Here is a 14,726-nt window from a genome sequence, read left to right as displayed (position 1 = left end):
GTTTTCATGTTATGTAATTATTTAAAGTAATCACAGTTCTGCTTTGTTCTGTCTGTGAATTTATGTGAGTAGGAAGCAGTGACCCTGCTGTCAGGACGGAAATGCATGCCACCAGGGTCCAGTGTGACTCTGGCTCAGGCCACTTTGCTGCTCAGCGACCTGAGAGGAGCACAGAGCACCACACTTCTAAAACTGACACAGAAACTACTGAAAAAGCAGGTACACAAACCAATGCACACACATACACACATACAGTAGATATACTTGTAATAGTCAGTGTTCAAAAGTAGGCAAAACTTAAAATATTAACATTAAGAGCTCTTTCTCCATTTCTTTCAGCTGTGTGTTTTTGGTCAGAGTGTGGTGTTGGATGATGGAAAAATGTGTTTCTCTCCTCCTGGACCCAGCAACATCTACCTCCCTTACCTCAACATACTGGATCAGACCACTTTGCGAATTGGTAAATAAAGGACATGACACTTTTTTTTACACTTTTTGACATTATCGTGGGAACAAGTCACGGCCACGGCTCTGTGAGGCTGTACCTACTTTAGCATTAGCAAGCTAACATGTTCACAATAACATGCTGATGTTTAACAGGTAATGTCTACCATGTTCACCATCTGTGTTTAGCATGCTAACAATTGCTAATTAGCACTTGACACAAAAGACCACTTAACACCAAAGTCATCAGGATTCATCTTCTATGTACCTTGAAAATCTGTGCATGATTTCATGGCAATCCATCCAGTAGTTATTGAGATATCTCAGTCTGGACCAAAGTGATCAACTGAGCAACCAACACTGTCATCCCTAGAGCCACGCCACTAAAAAACACAATCAACATAGTCTGAAATTTAAAATCTCAAAAATGACTCCACCCAAAAAGTATAGAACATACAACAACAGACTCCAGCTCTATGATTGACATATATAATTTTACACTAAACTCACTGAGAACATTCATGATGTCCAACTAACGATTTTTTTCATTATTGATTAATTTGCTGATTATTTTCTCTATTGAATGATCAATTGTTTGGCCTAGAAAATGTCAGAAACTAGTGACAAATGTCGGTTACATTTTCTCAGAGCCCAGATCTTCAAATAGATTGTTTTTTCCGACAAAACAGTCCAAAACACAGACATTTAATTTACTATCATAGTAGATTAAGAAAGCCAGCATATATCTGCATCTAAAACTGAAACTAGTGAATCTTTGCAATTTCTACTTTAAAAATTACTTGAATAATTAATCAATTATTAGAATTGTTGCCAAATCATTTTCTGTCAGTTGACTATTCCATTAATTGACTTATTTAATTAATTCATCTTTTGTCAGAAAAGTAGCTTCTCAGCTATAAAGTATTTGCACTGCATGCATGCAAACTCAACACCCAGTTCATTACTCTATCTTGCACTGTTTCTGCAGGTCACATCCTGGAACTTGGCGCCATGCAATTGTCAGTCTCTCCCCAGTCAACACAATCTACTTCCAGGCAGCGTTCACACCAGTCCAGCCAGATTGAGAGAGACTCTCAAGCACCAGTTCCGTCTTTGGACAACCCAACCACCTCCAGTCCTACAAGCGTAGAATGACGCTAATGTGTTGCATTTGGCACTGCTCTCTCCCAGTCCTGTGCCTGTTGAGAGGCATAGCTGGATGCTAAGTGGTATAGGGTCATATGCTTGGTCTGTGTTTTTATTCCTGGGGTGTTTGTTAAAAAGAGCAAGAATGTTGTGGGTAAACTGGTGTATTGACACAATACGTAATAAACTTTGTAAATAAGAACTGAAGTACTGTATTTACTGATAGACTATTACAATTGATATTTATAATATGCAGGATCAATGCTAATAATAACTGGACCTGGAATCTCTGTTATATTTTGATAGGCTGAACAATGTTAATGTAAAGAATGTATACTGTTATGGATATTTCCAATTGTCATTGTTGAGAGTTGAAAATTATTTTGTATATATGTATGTAGTTTTTAATCTTCATATTCTTCATTCTTCAATCTCACAGTATGTTTACCTGCAAGTTGGCAGTAAATGGAGACAAAGGAAGATAACCGTTAAAGTTGGTAATAAACAATTCTTAGACAACTGCAGGGTAAACTGGTCCTATGGAATCCATGACCTCTTTAATATACTTTTGGGTCAAATAAAATCAAATTTTCCACAACATAAAAGAATCCCAACTACATGACAAGCTATGAAAAAGCAACTCATAGATAGATAGTTTACATATATGTTGACAAGTATAAAACAATATTGTGAGTGTTAAAGAATACTCAGGATGAAAGATCAGTTATATTCAAACTGCAGCATGTCAGGTAAGGAATACTGCCCATCTGATATTGTGTGAGAAATTATATGAGCTACACAATGTAATGCTCAAGAGTAAAGCACTAATGGTGTTTATTTAAAGATCAAAAGGTCAATTTACACGTAATGCCATTTAAAACTGTATTACCCCTTTCGAAATCCAATGTTTGTGGGTAGTTTTAAATGACACTTCATGTGATGCAGCTTCACATTATCCCAAAGACTTAATTCCATTCTTCTGTTATGTATAATTATATAGGCCTATGGTGTATAGTCTCTCTTTCACGTCTGTGTACAGGCATCACTGATGCAAACAAATCCTTGCATTGCAGTAGCAGACAATGGGGGTTAGCTGCCATCTAGTGTTAATTCCTGTATTAAAAGAGCTGTGGGCGGCTGGTTTGCGCAGCGGGAGAGGGATAGAGTGGGTCTGCCGACGAATCAGCTTCCAGGATTTCCATTTTCTCTCGACAAATCATGTGGCGGCTTTCCATTTTCAATACTGACGTCATCCATTTTCACCGCGGATACAGCCAATCGGAGCTCTGGATTCCATTTTCAGGCAACGAATCGTGTGGCTGATCTCCGCGACGTCATCCATTTTTGAATAGCCAATCACAGCCGTCCCAGCGGACACGATGCGGAGGAGGGACTTTTGAACTATTCACCGCCGTCGTCGCAGAAACGCCTATTCAGCTACAGACAGGTAAATGTCATTATTAACATTACGTAACATTGATATTGGATTCTCTTAGACAATACGGATTAAACGTGTTTTAGCTTTCTGGCGTTTTTTAATGTTGGCTGATTAAGATTCGCTGTGAAATCCATGAATGGGTTTGTAATGTTACTCTGTCTAAGCTAACCTGGCTTTAATTATGTTAAACCTGGTGAATTAGTTACCAATCACTTTATCATCTGTTCAGAGCTCTAATCATTATGCTGAGGCTACGTTACAGTTACAGTTACATAGAGGTAACGTTACTCCTACTGTATGAGCTCCTCAGCGTTGTTAAACTAACACAGTCACTTCTTTTAGCTCAGACAGGTGAGATAACTGTGGTGTTATATTAATGATTATATGATCATAAACGTTATGTTATTACTAAAGCTATATATACATATACAGTATGACTGCTACTGTATTAGCTTCTTAACGTTGTGAAACAAAGTTTACTATCACAATCACTGTTTTTAGCTCAGACAGGTAACTGTAAAATAACTGCTGTGTTATATTAATGTTCATGATTAATGATTATATGATCATAAACGTTATATTAAATGTTCATATTAAAGTTATATAAACATGACTGTAGTTTGCAAGGTTTTTCAAGGTAAAAGAAACATAATTATCATATGTGTGAAATTGTTTCTACATATAAGTTTTATTTCAATGTCTGTTTAGACTTCTCCAGGCTGTCAGTCATCCTGTATCCCCTGCCCCAGAAGCTCAGCCTGCAGTTCAGTCTGAATCCTCACCTGGTGTCTCAGGTGGCAGAAATACAGTTGGTAAGTAATGTTTACATAAACCTCACAATAAAGCAATAGTAACAGTTGGGTCGAATCTATTTAACATACAACAGACAGCATACGGACATTAAGACATTATATGTTACATGTAGTGTAATTTCACAGCAGTTTATCCTGTTTATTTGCTTACTGATGACAAATTGTATGTTTAGGGGACGGGCATGGTGTGCCAGGTATGGATCGGGTTGACAGCCTTGCAGAGCACCTGGTAGAACTGAGGACATAGACCTCCATGACTCTCAGCAACCAGCAGGTTAGTAATATCTGTAATTTGGAATACCATGCTTAGTCCAAAAAGAATAAGACAATGTTGTTGTTTTCATTTCATTACTTACTCACATAAGCCTGTTGTGTGAATAAATATTCAGTCTCTGTTGTTCTTTTCATGTTTCTTTATAAGGGAAGCACAATTGTGGCCCTGTAGCAAAACCTGCTGGACGTTGACAGAGGGCCCAGCAATCTACAGTGGGCTGGTCACTGCCGGAGGCCCCGCTGGAGTCTGAGCTGAAGGAGTTTCTGGTGAATCTGTGTGCTGTAAATCATTCTGTCTGATGTTGCAGGGAATCAGACCCAATGACAAACATTAAGAATAGTATTATCTTCTTAAAATTATTTGTTCTTGTTGTTTCACGTGTTCCAGGCCCAAAGACAATAAAGTTAAAGCTTTAATATCATTACTGTCTCAATTCATGTGTATTCCTATGGTTATTTTTTTAATTAATTACACACAGCAAGTCCATCCCAATATTGCTCAACTATTCTCCAGTACATTATGATTTATTCTACTAACATTTTTACCTATCTTGCCTAACAGTTCATTAATCAGTCATAAGGAGGATGTATGCAATAATAATAATGCAAAACATCATCATGGATGATGATAATGTTTTGTATATTTGTTATCTGTAGTAATCTACCAGTTATATGACTGTATAAGGAAACCTCAACGATTTTCAATATTAATGTATTAGTTGCAGTGCACAAGTCTTGCATTAAAATTATATCTTGAGTCAATTCAAGTTTACACGAGCAACACAAACTATTTTTTACTGCATATTATAAACTTCGACCCTGCCAGAGACGAGATTCGAACTGCCTCTCAAGTGGACATGTATTGTTCTCCCCGAAAAGCACAAAAAATAATGTTTTTATTCTTTAACAAAAATACTATGGTGTATAAAGACTTCAAAACACCATGTGGGTGAAAATAAGAGCTACAGAATTGTGTTTTCTTCTCTCTTTCTCTCTTTTTCTTTCTTTTCCTCTCTTTTCCTCCTCTTTTCCTCTCCCCCCTTTCTCCCCCTTTTTCCACCTTCTTCCCCGCCCATCCAGACTATCGTTCCCCAGCTTTTTGCGGAGTCGGTAGAGCGAGCGCCCATGTATTGCCAAGGCTGTGTCCTAGCAGCGGTGGACCCGGGTTCGAATCCGGCCTGTGGTCCTTTCCGCATGTCATTCCTCTCTCTCCCCCTTTCCAACACTCTATCCACTGTCCTATCAATAAAAATGCTTGAAAAATCTCTCCAAAAAAATAACTTTAAAAAAAAAAAAAAAGAGCTGTGAAACAATTTGAGGTTAATTTTGGTGATGGGGTTACATATATGTTAAAATAATTATTAGGAAATGTAGTTGAATGCTTCCCCATACAAAAATCTGATATAAGGCCATATATGAACATATATATTAAATACTGGTACATATAACTTTACATATATGGACATGTTTGAGATTTAGATATTTGTTTTACACCTATATTTAAAGTTATATGTGCAAACATGCAGCAAACATATTTGAAGTCTCTCATATAAATTCCATTATTTATTTTCCACATATATGGAGAACTTTAAGTGTGAATATTTAGCGTACATACATGCATTTTAGACATATGTTTAAAATGATGTGCAATATATAGTCAATTATTTAATTCAAAAATATGTCGTTAACATTTATATTTTGATGCAAACCAGATTCCACAGATTGTGTGTGTATATATATATATAAATTATTTATGTCTTTATTGTATATATCAATAACGGTAAGACATTTCTTTATTAGGATATTATGCCATTTTGTTTTAGTTTTGTTTGGACCCCAGAAGCAGAGACGGACTCAGGTAAGTAAAAATGAAAACAGTTTATTTTCCAACCAGGAAGCAAAAACGCAGGCATAGTGGCATGGAGCTGGCAGGGAGCTGGTAGGCTCTTGGTGAGGCGAGAATGAACACGAGGCTGGAGCACATGGAATATCTCAGCCACCAGAGAACACGGAAGCTGAGCAACAACAAGGCACCAGGGAACCTGAGTACAGGAAAAAACACAGGTAACTCAAGATGTTACTAGGAAAAATAGTAAGATGCAAAAACACTAGAGAAAGAAAAGAAAGGAAAGGCACTTAATTGATCCCCAAGGGGAAATTAAATTTTTTCACTCTGTTATTTTATACACATAGCACTTTTTTTACACAGGCCCGAAATAAACACACAACACACACAAACAGGACCTATATACATACATTAATGGAGAGATGGGGGTCATCAAAGTTCCCTCTGAGCTCTGGAAACAAGGAGATGGTAAGACATTTGGGTGAGAAAAAAATCTATTCACCTATGTGATTTATGTAATAAGATTGAAATTGATTTTCTAAAACCAGAATCGATATATTTGCTTCATTTGAGTCTATGTGAAGGCAGAAGGAAGTTACCGCTTTCATTATTGTAGTCTGAGTAATGTGACGTCATATCCGTTCAGTATCCTTCAACCAAAACAAACCGCAGCCGGCCGAAACAAGAAAGAAGAAAACGGTGGAGGGCCCACGTGGATACGACCTGCACCCTCACATTTTAAATCCAAAGTGGTAAACACTACACATCCAGTAAAGTGTGGAAACACTTTGGGTTTTACACATTGGCAGGAAAAGCAGAGCTAGAAATCATGGCTAAAGTAGCATAGTCCCCCAGCTGTGGAAAAACTCCACAGTTATTCCCATACCAAAGAAGGGCACTACCAACGTCCTGAATGACCTCAGGCCTGTGGCTCTCACCTCTCTTGTGATGAAGGCTATGGAGAGGGTCATAACAAAATCACATCATCGAGGCAACAGACTCACAGATGGACCCACTCCAGTTTGCATATCGCACAGGCAAAGGGGTGGACGACGCAAAAGCATTCATCATAGACACCATCCACAAACATCTGGAATCCCCCAACACTACAGCCAGACTCCTGTTCGCAGACTTCTCTTTGGCATTCAACACTCTGCAGCCACACATTCTTGCTGAGAAACTCACCACCCGCTTTCACCTAGATGATCGACTAATCCTGTGGATAGTAGACTTTCTCACCAACAGGTCACAGAGAGTGCTGGTCAACAACACCTTCTCCGACATCTCACACACTTCAACTGGTTCCCCGCAGGGCTGTGTCCTCTCACCTCTGCTCTTCATCCCCTACACTGATGACTGCAGGTCCGACCAGCCAAACTGCCACATGGTCAAGTTCGCAGACGACACAGTCCTCCTATCTCTGCTTTCAGGCCCCTCACAGCACCACAGCTCAGCTCTTAATGAGTTTGTGGAGTGGTGTGACAACTCCTGCCTGGAACTGAATGTGACCAAGACCAAGGAGATGGTAGTGACGTTCTCCAACAAGCAGAGATATCTGGCTGCGGCAGTCACCACTACCATCCATGGGAAGCCTGTAGAGACTGTTGTGGAATATAAGTACCTGGGCACAATTTTTGACAACCTGCTGAAATTTTCCTCCAACACAGAGGAGATCCTCAGGAAATGCCAGCAGCGACAATATCTCCTGAGGAAGCTCAACTCTTTTGGGGTCAGCAAGGAAATCCTCACAACCTTCTACTACTCCTTCATTGAGAGCATCATGACTTTCTCCATCACCTGCTGGTTCTACTCCATTAGCCTTCAAAATAGAAACCGCCTACAGAGCACAGTCAAAGTCTGCTCCAAAATTATTGGACTTCCTCTTAGAGCTCTCTCCACCCTATGCGAGCAGCAGATGCTAAGGTCAGCTGGCAGGATCTTACAGGACTCCTCACACGTCCTGTTCCCTGCATTTGAGTGGCTCCCATCAGGACGCCGGCTTCGCTGCCCAGGCTGCAGGACACAGAGGAGAAGGGCAACATTTGTCCCCAAGGCTGTCCTGCTCCTCAACTCCCAACCATCCCTGTCCCTCTACTCACCCAACTAATACACATACACACACACAGACTTGCACACTTGCACATGGCTTCGGCCCTGGACTGTTTTTCATTCATCTGTTTTTTGTTTTGCTTTTTACATACATAAGTACCGTATACTGTGTATACTGCACTATTTGCACTATTTTTAAGTATTACTGGTATTAGTATTATATTAGTATCACTTTTGTTTTAACTTAAAGACGTTTCAAATTTCCTGTTTGTGTTGTTAATTGTAATACTCTACGAGCCTCTACAATTGCCCCTCGGGGACAAATAAAGTGATTTGAATTGAATTGAATTGAATTGAAAGCTGCATGCTAACTCTATAATGGACAGGAAACGTTATCGTATTGCGGTAACGTGTGGTCAAGCCGGCCGTCACTCTCATCTCCATGGTCAAATTGGCCGACGCTACAACTGTAGAGCACCCATATACTGACATTTAGTGTTCGTTAAATGCATTCAAACGGCCCAGATGAAGCTGACCATGGATGTATAAAGAGAACGGAGCTGAGGGGAGAGCTAGCAATGACCTTGGAGAAGTTACAGGAAGTATACAAGTGTGATTTTGTCCGGTTTTCAAAATAAGGTGTTAACAAAGGGAACTGTATATACAAAATACATATATGAAAATAGGATTGATTGGATTATATTAGATTTGGATTTTGATGTGTTCCGTGACATTTTTTCTCCCCCTGACCCACCGTTGTGATCATACAGGAGAATTACGAAGCGCTCCACAATGTAAATGACCTCTTTTCGAATGCCTTTTGGAGCCTTTGACAGAGCCATGAGCATAGAGTAGCATAGCCTTCTCTTCACTCTTGTTCTTGTTCTATCATCTCATCCACAAGAAACAGATCAGATTTCCCCTTGCATGCATGAAGAGGCAGATACAAGGATGCTGCTACATGCGGCGGATGCTGCAAGAAAAAGCTTTAAAAAGATCACCCTGTGTACTGTGGACACAGATGTTGCGGTCCTAGCCATTGCACATCTGTCAGAGCTGGACACTGAGGAGCTGTGGGTGACATTTGGGACTGGTAAGAACTTCAGATACATACCTGCTTATTAGGGGTGGTACGATACGTATTGTTTTTACATGGTTCCGATAAGATTCAATATTTGGCTCATCTATAGCGATACGCTACGATTCAATGACTTGAAATTGATACAGTAAGTATTTTTTGCCAAAAATACAATCCGTGTGACTGAAATAAATAGCTGTATACTCGACAGTGCAGGTCAGGATTCCTCAAAGTTTTTTCTTGTAAGGGAATCAGGGATGAATTAATTATGGATATAAACAAGTAAATACAATGATTAACTGCAAATACATGCACCTTTTATTTGAAAATAATAAAAAGTGCAACTTCAGGACCTGCTGCTTCAGTTATACAAGGCAGTGCAATATTTAACAAAAATTAAAATAAACCAACTTCTATTCAAGTTAAATGAACAGTGGTTTAACCTGCTGCTTCTGTTCTCATTTTCAATATAAACGGTAGAGCAATAATATTTAACAAAAAATAAAGTGCATGGTCTCAGTAGGTGTGTGTAAGAGTGGTCGTGTTCCTGTTGTATTTTATCTGGCTTTTGCATATTCTGCAAACAGCGAGTGATTTATCAAGGACATCTGCCTTTTTGCCGAAGCCAAAATGTTTCCACACGCTGGACCTCAAACGCGACTTAAAAAACTCTCGCTATCAGTCATGCTTCGTTTTGTTGTCATCTTTCGGAGATGCTCTGCTGGTGCATATTGATGACGTTATTCACAGGGAGCGTGAACCAGAGTCTCTGGGTCCTGACAAATCCAAGGCCCTTCCTGTGTTCCATGTCTTCACTGGCTGTGACAAAGCATCTGCATATGGGATACCTGGAATGCCCATGATATGGCAACAGAGACCTTCATGGCTCTGTCAGAGGCTCCCAAAAGCATTCCAGAGGGGATCATTTCCATTGTGGAGCGCAATGGTGGATTCTGAGGGGCAGGGGTGAAAAAAATAAAAAGGACACCAGCTGCCTGCGGTGGGGCACTAGCACGCAGAAAAGATTCTAGCATGTAGGGCATCCTATATGGTACTGGAATGGAGCATGGACTAGTTCGTAAAGAGCACTGAAACGAAAGATCGCCTGGTCAAATATCTGGCAAGCAGACTTCCATCACATCAGGTTCTTAGTAAAAGCTGTCTATGATGTCCTACCAAGTGCAGCAAACCTTAACACTATCACTGCCACCATGACCAAGTGCTTAACACAGTCGATGAGAGTGTAGCCACAGCCATCAACAACAGCAAGGGCCACCACCGGCCAAAGACCACCACGTTCCTCAGAGCCGGAGAGAAGCCACACCAACAACGTAGACAACCAATCAAACCAGCCAAACCTGGCAACTGAAAGTGTTCCCAGCCTGGATAACATCAACACGGCTTCAACCAGATATGATCATCATTTCAGAGTCTAGCAAGCAACTGATCATGCTGGAACTCACAATGCCCTTGGGCCGCCGAGGATTTGCAGGGCATTCACTATGCAAAGCGTTTGGGCACTGGGCATCACCGGGGAGGCCATAGAGAAAGACCGTCAGATCCGTTACTGAAGCTGCAGAGAAAGCCAGACTGGCTTTGGATCAAGAGGCTAGATCCATGGGCGACTGCTGCTGGGACGCAAACTGGGGTGTGATCAACCCTGGCTGGGTCGCCTGGGTGAGGGTGTCTGATGCTGAAAGACCCTAAATACCCGATGAACCCAGGTTCCATCATTGATGATGCATCACGGCACATCTGCAGGATGTATGTTTCATCTTTTGTGTTTGACACGTTTCTTTTAAGCTTTAATTTGTTACAGTCATATTGAATATTGCTCTACTCTTTACAGTCACTGTATTTTCAGGGTTAATGAACAAATTAAGCTTTTAAAACTCTATACAACATACATGCACATTCACCACTGTACCCTGTATGCGGCTGCTAAATGGACATCTCTGTATGTCCGCAGACTTTCACATTGGTTGGCTCTTATATATAAATCGCTCCTTGGACGGGTTCCTTTGTATCTGTGTACATACATGTGCACAAACCGCAATCAATATGGCCTGCGCTCTCACAATGTTCTACAGATGTTGGTCCCAAAGGTTAGAACGGTGATAGGCAAAAAAGCTTTTAAATACGCTGCTCCTTCTTCCTGCAATAATGTACAGAAGGACCTGAAATTGTCAGAGCTGATTACTATGGGGGAATTTAGTCCATTTTAAAGGATCGAGAAAGTGGCACTACAGGTCGATGTGATTGCTCTTGATTTTCTCACTGAGTTGTTTCGATATTGACCTGTTTGTGTGTTATAGCAATTTTTCGTTGCATTAAGTCGTAGTCTAGTCACTGAATTCCCCATTAACTATTTACCTGAACAGTTTATGATGTTGTGAATGGTATAATTGTAAACGTTGGCCATCAAAACATAAGGGTAGACATCACCTTTTCTGTGTTATCATGTTTGGTTCAGGAGATATGATGAAAATTCATAATTTGGTTATGGTGGAAAATAAAATGGTCGCCATGGCTGCCAGGAGTCGTTTTTGCGATGGCTCCATATCTGAAATGTTCAAGGCCCCAAACTGTTCAAGTGTACCAAGTTTCATGCCTTTGTGAAAAAGTGAACATCATTTTCACATATCACCTGGAATATAACCCATTGCTACTAAATCGGGGCCTCATCAGTTGTAACATGTTTATATTGACAATGGGGTAAGAGTGGGAAAACATAAAATAATGGATAGAGAATTAATTTCTTAGGAAAGTTTTTGTATTATTTTGTGTTTCTGCTCAAAGGTCAAATTCTCTTGACCTCAGTGTCATAACAATGTGACTGATGGATAGATTATAGTCTAAGCTTTACAATGATATACGACTTCATTATACTGTGTGTTGGTTGCCCTCTTTTATACTGGATCTATGTGTAAAATGGCGAAAAAAGATGGAAACATTTTAATGATGGAGGGATGAAAAAAGGAGTGATAGCACAAAGAAAGCTACCATTGCTGCAATGCTATCATGCATTTTCTAACACTAGGGACATAGACCTTTAAAAAAATCACTATGAGACTTGGTTCCTCCAAAGTGGCACGACCAACCCCCTGGCTCATGGATTATATAAACTACAGCCATCTGTAACACACCATCTCAACTATGTTTTATCTCAACAGAAAACCTGATGAATGGTTATTTACTGCAGGTCTGATGTAATGCAGTCTTGTATTACCTACTAATGACCACTAGATATCCCTAAACACATGGTAACAGTATTGAAGGTGAATTGAATTCAGTGAAATAGTGTAGTGAAGGTTTTTTTTAATGTTCCTTAGCTTTTCTAGTTTTTCACTCTACCTTTAAAACTGAGTCCGCTACAACCACTGAAAGATCAGTTTTGTTAATGCATTAAAGAAATTAGTGGCGTTAAAACAAATTTACGTTAACAAATTATTGCGCTATCTTTGACAGCCCTAATTGTTTTTATAAAGTTGTCTTACACCCCTTAAAATTAAGAGGACCTCGCGACCCCCCGCGAAGCTTTGAGAACCTTAGCAGGGGTTGGGACGCCCAGGTTGGGAACCAGTGCAGTAAAGAAATATAAAGGGGACATCCTTGGTATTCTGTTATGGTAGCTGTCATCAAATCAGACAGACATTAGTATTACTGTACCTCTGTGTTCTCTCCAGGGAGCTAACTTTTAACACCCTTGGGTTTGAACGAGGGCTGTCAAAGTTAACACGATAATAACACGTTAACGCAAAATCGTTTTAACGCCACTAATTTCTTTAACGCATTGACGCAATCTTTCGGAGGTTGTAAAGGACTGAGGTTTAAAGCTAGAGTGAAGATATTCAAATCAACTGTCAAATGAAACTAGAAAACCTAATGAATCCATTGGTACCAACCATGTCAACTGGCATGGCCATTTTAAAAGGGGTGCCTTGACCTCTGACCTCAAGATGTGAATGAAAATGGGTTCTATGGGTACCCACGAGTTTCCCCTTTACAGACATACCCACTTTATGATAATCACATGCAGTTTGTCAGGACACTGACACACTGACAGCTGTTGTTGCCTGTTGCCTGGCTTGAATTTGCCATGTTATGATTTTAATATATATATTTTTTATGCTAAATGCAGTACCTGTGAGGGTTTCTGGACAATATTTGTCATAGTTTTTCAATTCAATTCAATTCAATTTATTTTTGTATAGCGTCAAATCACAACAGAAGTTATCTTTATATATAGAGCAGGTCTATGACCGTACATCATAGTTTAGAGACCCAACATGATCCATCAAGCGCGCTGTGGCCAGGAAAAACTCCCCGATTACTGGGAAGAAACCTGGAGCAGAACCGGGCGCAGGGCGGGCGGCCATCTGCCGAGACCGGCTGGGGGGATAGATAGATAGATAGATAGATAGAGAGAGAGAGAGATAGATAGAGAGAGAGAGAGAGAGAGAGAGAGAGAGAGAGAGAGAGAGAGAGAGAAGCAGCCACAATAATAGCATAGCAGCTGTAATAGCTAATACAAGTAGGACTGATAACACAAAACCAATAGTGGTGGATGGAAAGAGTGATAGTAAAACTATCGGAATTGATGTCATTGGGTCGTCCTCAGACAGGCTTTCAAGCGGAGCTTCCAGCTATCTCAGTCCACCATACATCTGGCTAGCTCGCCAGCACTGTCCAGCATCTCTCCTCAGTACGTCCATGTGTGTTGGTGTGGGACGTCCCTGTGATCGATGCCCGTGCGTTGGTTCCTGCAGCATCAGCATGCTTGCTGGGAGTTCTTGATGTCTTTGGCAGTGACCGAGAAGTGGTATTCTCCAGGCGGCCACTTTGTCACTAAGTGTTGGTAATCCCTCGTTAGCGTTGGTAGTCCCTCGTACAGACGTAGTTTATTAATGATGGTAGCAGTTGGTGTCAAGCAGCCCCCGGACGCAGTAGCAGATGCAGCCACGATACCGGAGACAACCAGATCCAGGTGAAACCCCACTCCAAGTGTACCCCTGCTCCAGGTGTAACCTCGCTCCAGGTGTGACCCCGTTCCACGGTTACCTTACCTTTTGTGTTGTTAATTGATTTCCAATAATAAACATATACATACATCTGCATAAAGCAGCATATTTGTCCACTACCATGTTGATAAGTATTAAATACTTGACAAATCTCACTTTAAGGTACATTTTGAAGAGAAACAATGTGCAATTAATTTGCAATTAATCCCGATTAAATATTTTAATCGATTGGCAGCCCTAGTTTGAACTTTGCGTCTTTTTCTATGTACATTTTTCACTTTTTACTTCCTTTTTTCTGATATGTTAAAATATGCAGATTAAATAACTGCAACATTGCCCTGTCCCTTCTCAGGTGACCCATTTTTGCCTGCCACAGCTGCTGCCGCTGCTCAAACACTCCATGTTTTACCTACATAAGATTTTTGAGTTCTATGAGGAGATTCTGACGTGCCGCTACCCTTATTCCTGCTTCAAGACTGTGTTTGTGGACGAGACCTATGTCAAGTGTCCTATGCTTCCACAAGTATCTTCAAATAAACATGAGATAGTGTGTGCCCGACTTTCTGTGATTTCAGGTAAGTATGACAGGATTGTGTGTGCAATAGAGAACTGGCAGTAT

At 40.4% G+C, this 14,726-nt stretch overlaps 1 protein-coding gene across 6 annotated transcripts in view; it reads left to right on the top strand.

Annotated features, from left to right (window-relative positions):
* The window catches only part of cfap54 (cilia and flagella associated 54), a 99,648-nt gene extending 97,530 nt beyond the window's left edge, over positions 1-2,118 (top strand). For 5 of the 6 annotated variants that reach the window (XM_074612183.1, XM_074612182.1, XM_074612181.1 and 2 more), the window contains exons 55-57: positions 73-219; positions 340-460; positions 1,433-2,118. In XM_074612183.1, the coding sequence (XP_074468284.1) occupies positions 73-219; positions 340-460; positions 1,433-1,599 (435 nt within the window). In that variant the 3' untranslated portion in view covers positions 1,600-2,118. The remainder of the gene's footprint in view (positions 1-72; positions 220-339; positions 461-1,432) is intronic. The other variant, XM_074612184.1, reaches the window with a different exon arrangement.
* Positions 2,119-14,726: the final 12,608 nt, after the last annotated feature.

This window comes from Sebastes fasciatus, chromosome 16, assembly GCF_043250625.1.
Source record: "Sebastes fasciatus isolate fSebFas1 chromosome 16, fSebFas1.pri, whole genome shotgun sequence".
Classification (NCBI taxonomy): Eukaryota; Metazoa; Chordata; class Actinopteri; order Perciformes; family Sebastidae; genus Sebastes; species Sebastes fasciatus.
Note: the sequence above shows the minus strand (reverse complement) of the source record. Positions and strands in the feature narration are given on the sequence as shown.